This window comes from Myotis brandtii, unplaced genomic scaffold (genome assembly GCF_000412655.1).
Source record: "Myotis brandtii unplaced genomic scaffold, ASM41265v1 scaffold215, whole genome shotgun sequence".
NCBI lineage: Eukaryota > Metazoa > Chordata > Mammalia > Chiroptera > Vespertilionidae > Myotis > Myotis brandtii.
The window spans coordinates 3913605-3922870 of NW_005358043.1; the positions used below are offsets into that span (position 1 = coordinate 3913605).

At 34.1% G+C, this 9266-nt stretch overlaps 1 protein-coding gene across 1 annotated transcript in view; it reads left to right on the forward strand.

Annotated features, from left to right (window-relative positions):
• The window catches only part of DNAJC1 (DnaJ (Hsp40) homolog, subfamily C, member 1), a 144014-nt gene that overhangs the window by 14619 nt on the left and 120129 nt on the right, over positions 1-9266 (forward strand). Inside the window, exons 2-3 of the mRNA XM_014539384.1 lie at positions 4933-5065; positions 5547-5593. Of these exons, the coding sequence (XP_014394870.1) occupies positions 4933-5065; positions 5547-5593 (180 nt within the window). The remainder of the gene's footprint in view (positions 1-4932; positions 5066-5546; positions 5594-9266) is intronic.

A 9266-nucleotide genomic window follows, 5' to 3' on the forward strand; every position in this document is an offset into this window, starting at 1 on the left:
TGGCCAGGGGGAGGGGCTTCAGGAAGTTGGCTGCTGGCTCCGCCCCCTATTGAGGTGGGGGACGATCAGGGGCAGGGCTGGCCTGGAGAAAAGGCTGCCCTGCTGTCTATCGGGGTGGGAGAGGCCAATCAGGGGCAGGGCCAGCCAGGGGGAGGGGCCACGGGAGGTTGTCCAGCCGGCCCCACCCCCCGATCAGGCCGGTTCGCTGGCCGCTGTGGGTGTCATAGCAACTGGTCATTCCAGTGTTCCTGTTGCTGGCTTTTTATATATATAGATTTGGTGAAAGGTTATTTTCATACTTTCTTTAGCTCTTTGTACTTGCTCTTGAGCTTATTAAAATAGTTGATTTATAATCTTTGTCTAGTAAGTCCAATGTCTGAACTTCCTCAGGGGCAGTTTCTATTAATTTCTTTTTTCCCATGTGTGAACCAGAATTTCTTGTTTCTATGCATGCTTTATAATTTTTAATAAATACTGGACATTTTGAATATATAATGTGGTAATTAGAGTCTTCCACCACACCAGTTTTTTTTTGTTTGTTTCTTTCTTTGGTTGACAGTGTTTGTTTAGGGGCTTTTCTAAACTAAATTTGTCAAGTATATATTCTTTGCCATGTGTGGCCACTGATGTCTCCATTTCATTAGCTTAGTGGCCAGCTAATGATTCAGCAGAGATTTCCTTAAAGTTTGGAAAAGACTCATCCACAGTCTTTGCTAGTGGGTTCCTATATATTGTGGCATGCATTTAACCCTTAGCTAGGCAGTTTACAACTCTCCGTTAGCCTTCATTTTCTGCTTGAGCACAGCCTAACTATCAGCCAGTAGTGGGAATTTAGAGTTTTTTCAGAAGACCCTAAATACCCTTTCTGAGTATGTACTCCACCTTGGGTATGCACATGGTCTTATGGTTTTTAAGGACTATGTGGGAGCTTTTCAAAAGCCTATATTTCCAAAGCATCTTACTCCCTAATTTTTTTTCTTAAGCTTTTTGATGTGCCTGTGGTATATCCCAATTGCTATCCCTTGCCCTGATTGGCACCAGCTAACAAATTTGCCCTTAAATGTTTTTGACAAATGTCCTGGATGGTTGCCTCTTTGCCCTGGAAGAGTTCTATATTTGATAAAAAATGGGTAGCCTTTTACACAATTTGTCAGGGAGTCAGTGACAGGCCAAACAAACAAACACAAATTTTGAGAACAAAGTCTGCTTTGATTCCTCCAGCACTGGGAACCCACACCAAGAATCTAGATTGGCATCTTCAAGACCTTACCTGATAATCAACTGCCTTTTTCTTGATCAAGTGCTTGCTTGATTGCTGTAAACCTTTTGACTGATTTTCAGAGTGCAGATAAGATTAATTTGGACAGTTTTTGCCAGATTATTTGTTGTTTCTGTGCAGGGACAGACCCTTGGAGTTTCCTACCCTTCCATTTTAGCTGTTGTCCCATTGCATTGTTACAATTTTGACAAACATATTCCTTTCACAGTTGTTGTTTTATTGTTTGTTTTTTGTGGTGTTTTGTTTTTTGTTTTTTTGTTTTTTGTGTTTGTTTTTTTAAGAATGACTATTTGTCTTTTCTTTACAGAGGTCATCCAAGTATTAACATAATTCATGTCCAACTTTCCAAAAAACCTTATCCAATTTAGAAGGAAAAGAATTCTGGTAATTGAACCCAGTAGATCTCCTGATGTCTACTGTGTCAAAGATGGCTAATCCACCCATAACCCTTTCAAAATTATTTCTCTGCAGGCCAGAGACGTAAAAGATCTGTATAGGAGATGTATGTCCTAGCATTCAGTTCTCTAGTAGAAATATGATATAAAATGTATTAGAAAACCTAACATATTAGGGTCTTTACCCTTAAAAATGCAATTGACTGTATTCACAATGTAGTTATGTGCATGTTTTCCATATAGTTTATCAGATCAATAAGAATGTTGTTCTCTTACCTAATGAATAACTTTTTTTATTTTAAAAAATTCTCTACAATATTTGTTTCTAATATTTGTGAACTCCAGAATTACTTGTTGACTACTACTTAAAAATAGATGAATTAATGGGAAACACAGTATCAGAAAAACTCATGAACTTGATATGTCAAGTATACTGTGTATATAGTTATATACCATATAATGACATTTTGGTCCATGATGAACTGCATATATAACAGCAATCCCATAAGATTATAATGGAGCTAAAAAATTCCTATCGTCTAGTGTTGTCATAGTTGTCCTAACATCATAGCACAATGATTACTCACATATTTGTGGTGATGCTGGTGTAAACAAGCCTACTGCTCTGCTGGTGGTATAAAAGTAGAGCACATATAATTGTGTACCATAGGGAGTACTTGATAATGATAATAAATGACCATGTTACTGGTTTATGTATTTACTGTATTTTTTTTTAAAAAATGTTGTTCTCATTGCTTTCCCAAAGTTATCGCCCCTTGTGAAGTGACACAGCCCAGATCTACTAACTGAACCCAAAGAGCCAACAGAGCTCTGAATATGATGCAACATTTTCTGGGGTTTAATTCTATTTTTGTCTATTTACCAGCAGTGTGAACTTAAGCAAATTACTTTAACCTCTCTCTGCCTCACTTTTAAAAAAATGTTGTTCTTATTGCTTTCCCAAAGTTATCGCCCCTTGTGAAGTGACACAGCCCAGATCTACTAACTGAACCCAAAGAGCCAACAGAGCTCTGAATATGATGCAACATTTTCTGGGGTTTAATTCTATTTTTGTCTATTTACCAGCAGTGTGAACTTAAGCAAATTACTTTAACCTCTCTCTGCCTCACCTCACCAGTAAAATGGGCCTGGTAACAACTATCCTAATGTCATAGCTTTGTTAAAAAGATAAAATAAGTTAATAGTCACTAAGTAATTAACTAAAATTAAATACATAAGCTAGTTTGAGGTACTGCTTGTTTAGAGCATGTCTTTGTAAGAAAAACTCTGAGGTTTTTAGTTCTATCTACTGAGAAGTGGAGCTTATTGGTGAAATAACCCTACAAGGCAAAATTTTAAGAGGAAAATAGGCAGGCAATATTGGTGTGTAGCTGAAAGGCTCGTTCCTTAGGAGAAAACTGTATTTACAGCTGGGTGCAAAACCAAAGATCATTACACATTAGAAGAACGGTCACCTAATGTAATGATCTGGGTGACTAGGAGGATGGGCCAAGGTAGTGGGAGATAAAGCTAAATTATTGGAAAAGACAATGATGAAGGCACTTGGGAGTTATTGAAGGGTTTAGAATAGAGCCATCTGGTCACATTTACATTTAGGGTACATATTGTGGGAAGAAAAGATTGGAGGATTGGGTTCAGCATGCCAAGACTGGGAGAAGGGAACTGCCGTAAGTGACTATTAGTCATTTTTATTTTTAAATAACTCATAGATGCTCCAAAATAAGCATGCACTAATTTTGTAGCACAAGAAAATATATAAAAAGTCTTACTTTATAAGAAATCTACACTTTAGGAATTTCTCAGTGTGATGTAGTCACAATTTAATACAATCTAAAATTAAAGTCCCAAATTATTATTTATTTGACACAACCTCTTTGCTCAACAAAATTCTATCACCAATTTTCAATAAATAATCATCCTTTTCTACACTATGTCACCTATTATTTAGGTATAGGGAATACATAAATCCCATTTAACAAATTAGAGTGAAAATTATAACCATACTATCCACAAAACTTACTTGGTGCTAATTTTATAGCTCCTCAGCCCTCTACAAGTTACAGAAATATTCACACTTCAGTTGAAATTTTAAGTTGATTGATAGTCCGTAGCAATAAATTCCAGAATATTGGTAATGGTTTATAAAGAAAAGCTTAACAGACTAATTATTGTCTTTCTTTGCCTCTTTTCAACTCTCTTTTAACAGCTATTTAGTCCTAGGTACACAGATTCTTGTTTTGGTTTAGTTTTTCAGTCATTTGAACTTTTTTAGTAGTTTTAGGAATTAATTGGACAAATATTCAGATATAAAATGAGATAAAATTTAATATAAGCAACTTTATTATCATTTGTCCCACTCTGAACATGTTAGTCATTGGGATAACTTTTAAACTTAGTGGAAATAAAATTTTAATCCCAACTTGACAGTGTTCTTTGTTATTTTACTTTATTATTGTTTGTTATTGTATTTTGTAATTGCCATGTAAAGTGATGTTCTCTGAGCTTACCTGTGCACACAAGATTACATAAAATGTAATTTTAACATCCACTTAATCCAAAGTACTCTTACTGAACTATCATGACCTTTCAAATATATTTAAACTATATTAGTAATACATAAATAGTAGGCAAATTTATTTCTGCAAACCAGATTCTAGAAACTGGATACCATTAAAAACACCCCTTAAAGTACTAAAAACAAAAGTGTTAAGTGCAATATACATAACACTTTTAATTATAATTATTTTGGATAAATGCATATTTAACTGCCTTCAAATAAGCATACTTCTGACATGAATGGAGATTCCATAGGTTGTTTTTTGATGGCAAATTCAATATAAATAACAATGAAGAAACCACAGATAGTAGACCTTCAATTCAGAAACTGGCTTTAAGATTCTCAAATAAAGACCTTTGAAGGCACACAGATGTATTAATTTTTAATTTGTTTCTTTTTGATCTCTTAATTACTGAAAAAGATTTATTGGTTAATTTTAGGAAGGCAAGTGTTTGAAAAGTTTTGCCAAATACTGTCTTCTTTAAGTGACTGTATGGTAATGAAAAGTTAAGATGAGAGCCAAATTAGATTGAATAATTGTTCAGTCATGTGGGACAGGCCAGTTGCATAGCCTGACTGATTGCTCAGATTACATTGCCTGGGGTCCTGCACTTGGTTGGCTGTCTTCTCAGATCTTAACAAGGTTCTGGGAATTTCTTTTTCTGACAAAGTTTGCTTTGTGTGTTTTTCACCTCCCCCCACCACCTCCAGGATGCTTCATCTGCAGACATTAGAAAAGCATATCGTAAGCTTTCATTAACTTTGCATCCAGACAAGAATAAAGATGAAAATGCAGAAACTCAGTTTAGACAAGTAAGTGAAATATGCTATTATGTTTTGTGACAAATTTATTAAGGTTTATGATAGGAATAGTAACTTATATGTAGAATAATTCCATTTGAAAATGAGGATGTTGTTTAGAAATATAATGTATGTATGTTTACTCAATTTTTATAAAATATGTTTTCACCAGCATTTTTTATTTTAGAATCTCTGAATTCTTAGAGTGTCATAATTTTCTTGTCTAAATTACAGCTCTTGCTTTTAAAAAGCACATGTTAAGATAATTATTACTTTTGCATCTTTCACAAAGATTTATTTTGGTATCAAGCATTGTTAACCTTTGAAGGTTCTACTAAAAACAAAAAATGTTACCTATAATTAAGGTCTTACCTGTTCATTTTACTTATGAGCACATAGGATTTTCTGCATGTGCATTATGGCGTATTCACCTTCTTAAGTGATTTCTTATAGTTGAGAGTATTTTTATTTTAAAGTAATGCTTCTATTTTAGTTGGTGGCCATTTATGAAGTTTTAAAGGATGATGAACGAAGGCAGAGGTGAGTATTCATTTCTGTTTTTGAATTATGATGTCTCAGTTTATACAGGGAAAAATTGTCTCATTAAGCAGTTTATTTATTATAAGTTAGTATTTTATTTTTCCAAAGTATGCAATGTTTTTAAAATGTATATTTAGAGTTACTTAATATGAAAATTTTCGCTAGGTTGATTCAATACTTGTAGTCTTCAGGATCATGAGTCCAAATATTAGCAAGTTGTGGCTTCATTAGGTAAGATGTTTAACAAGTGTCTAGGCCCTGGGAAATACAAATACCACTTGACTTCAGACAAATGTCCACTCATTTTTTTATATGTCAGTAATAGCTCTCATCTGTGCCTGGTGGTCCTCTTTGTTCTTTCCTATTCCTTAAATGTTTTGGAATTTGACTGTTAAGTGATATTCAAGTTATTAGCATCTCGATGTTTCCTCACTCACAAAATAATAAACCCAATTTTTGGGTGAGAGAACAAACTTATATGAGTATGTAGAAGATAGGAATGAAAGAAAAATATTTGCTTCTTTCTCATTTCTTTTGTCCCCTTCCCTTCCCTTCCTCTGCTCCAGTGATTCTGCATTTAGGGTTAGTTAGTGGAGGCAACCCCTCACTTGGAGATGTCTCTGTGCCCCCTTCGGAGAGTAGTAATATGTTTATACAGCAGTTCGTAGTGCCAGTGATTTAAGAGAGACTGCAGAGAGGCTCCTCTTCTCTACTTCAGAATGTGTGGAATGTAGACAGTATTGCAATGGGCTTCAACGTGTTTTCAGTCAAACCCACAGTAAGAAATACATTTGCATCATGCCTCAGGTCAGACAGACAGACAGACATAGTGAAACAAAAATTTCACAAAACACTTTTTGTATGTGTGAAACAGACTGATATTTTCTATTTTAGGTTAGGCTAGACTAGTCATTTTTCTTTTTAAAACAATGCTGGTTGTCATCCACTAAATTGATTTCATGAGTCACTAGTGGGCCACAATCTGCAGTTAGAAAATGCTGTTCTACACTAAAAGAGTACCTTTAAAGAAAAAAAGTAGGTATTTTAGATTTTAGGCCAAGGCCAGCTAATATGGGTATTAATATATCTTAAAGATAAACCCCCAGAATGATGCTCTGTGGCATTCTGAATCTTTCTTCAAATATATTGTCTGGAATTATTCTATATCCTAAAATGTTAGCTATCACTCTTGGTCCTCATCCTAACTCTTTAATTTGAATACCTCAGTTTGTCAGATTGCAAAGCAAGGATTCAAGATATTCTCTTGAAGTGCTCTTTGCTTTATAACAAGGGCTGGCATTGGTCCAGACACCATAGCCAGCATTCCTCTGGTTTGAGATAATCCATAGTGTTGAAAGAGTCCTAGAAGTATGTTGAAAGAAGTGTTGGTCATTCTGCGCATATTTTCTAGTTGGTTTCTCTCAGTGAGCCCCAAGTTTTGTTTTACACATGAAGAATGTGTCTGTAAAGATAGCTTTATTTAGTCTCTCTACATCTTTGGCATCAGATTTTGGCTTTTTGTTTGTTGTTTTCTTAAAAGTTAGTAAACTTTGTAACAATTTCTTTCAATTGCTGAAATTATTTCTCTCTTTTCAGAACAAATCACTTCTTATTTATAGACTCATCTAACATTTTCTTTTTAGGATTAGTTTCCTTTGCATTTCTTTTAGAGTGTGAATGGAAACAATGGATCTGACAGTTATACACACAACTGTAGTATTTATACCCCTTTAGGGACAAGTAGCTCTTTGGTAACTGGTTTTCCCTGAGGCAAAAGTCTTAACTAATCAAGCTAAGAATCACTCCTCTAAAGCTTGTGCCTCAGGCCAGGTGACCTATGAGTATTTAAACATATAGAAGAAATCACCTCTACAAATACCTAATGTTTATAATTCCTTTAGGGGGAAGAAAAAAAATAAGTTTTATCTTCTAATAAGAAGATTGTCTTACACTGGTAAAGAAAAAAATTTTTTTTTGGTATCCCAATTATTTATTATAAAAATATTCATTAAATACATGCTTTTAAATATGTAACTTACAGGAATTTGTGATTTGGAAAATTGTCATAGACATGTTTTCCTATTTATTTTCCTTACATAATTGTGTTTCACTGAAATCAGGTGCATTATTTAAATTTTGGTAGAAAAGGGGATAGCAGTGAAATAAATAAAGTAGCAAACTGGATAACCTTTTTACTTTTTTAAGGAAAAAACAAACTTTATTTTATTTTTAAACAGCCTTTATTTCGATATAACTTGTGTACCATAAAAGTCACTTATATGAAGTATACAATTCAGTGATTTTTGTGAATTTACAGAGTTGTGCAAACCACCACAATCCAGTTTTAGAACATTTCTATTACCTTAAAACACTTCCTCTAGTTCATTTGCAAGCAATCCCCACTCTGACCCCTACCCTAGGCAATCACTGATCTTTTTGTATCTATAAATTTATCTTTTCTGGACATTTCATATTAACAAAATCGTGTACTATGTAGTCTTTTACACCTAGCTTCTTTCTGTTAGCATAATGTTCTTGAGATACATCCATATTGTAGCATATACCAGTAGTTCATTTCTTTTTTACTGCTGAATAGTATTCCATCTACCACTTCTCTTTATCCATTCACCAACTGGTAGACATTTAGTTTGTTTCCACTTTTTGGCTATGATGCACAATGCTGCCATGAATATTCACATATAAGTCTTTGTGCGAACGGATGTTTTTCATTTCTCTTGGGTAGATACCTAGGAATGCAATTGTGAATAAACTTATAAGCCTTTTTTTCTCTCAAAGGCATCAGCTATAGTGTGAAAATAACATGTGTTCCTGGTTAGTGTAAGGAAGCCTAACATAGTAGCCCTTTTTAAACTCCTTAGGTAATTTGCTTATTTGGGGAAATTACAGCTCAGCTTTGTTTGTTCATAAATTTCTATACAAGCCCTGAGTATTAGCTGAAATAAAGTACTGAGTAGATGCCAATCATTTATTAAACATATACACTAGAATGTGCTGTGGTAATATTAGCATATTTACTTTTGCTTAAAGTCTATTATAAATTTTTAACCGATATTCTTTTGCTAACCCAGTTGTACAACTTTAATATTTTTGTCTATTTTATGGTACTATATTGGTAAAAGTTGAGTGTTGTTTTTTAGTTTACTAAATAAAATCATATTTTATTTACAAATCCAATGATGAAAACTATAGTTATCTCAACCTTAATCTGCTAAACTTCTACAAATCCATTACCTAGTTATTGTAAATTTGATTACAGGTGTGTTTGAATAAAAATAAACATTAAACTGCCGGTTGGCGTGGCTTAGTGGATAAGCTTCGACCAATGAACCAGGAGGTCACGGTTTTATTCCCAATCTGGGCACATACCCAGGTTGCGGGCTCCATTCCCAGTGTGGGGTGTGTAGGAGGCAGCTGATCAATGATTCTCTCTCATCATTGATGTTCCTATCTCTCTTTCCCTCTACCTTCCTCTCTGATATCAATAAAAATAATTTTTTAATTTATAATAATAAAAAACATTAACCTGAGGTTAAGAAATTTTAATACTTTCCTCAATTAGAAGATATAAGACATTTATTATATACAATATATATAAAGTGCTGTGTACCATGGTTTTGGATATATATATATGTGTGTGTGTGTGTGTGTGTGT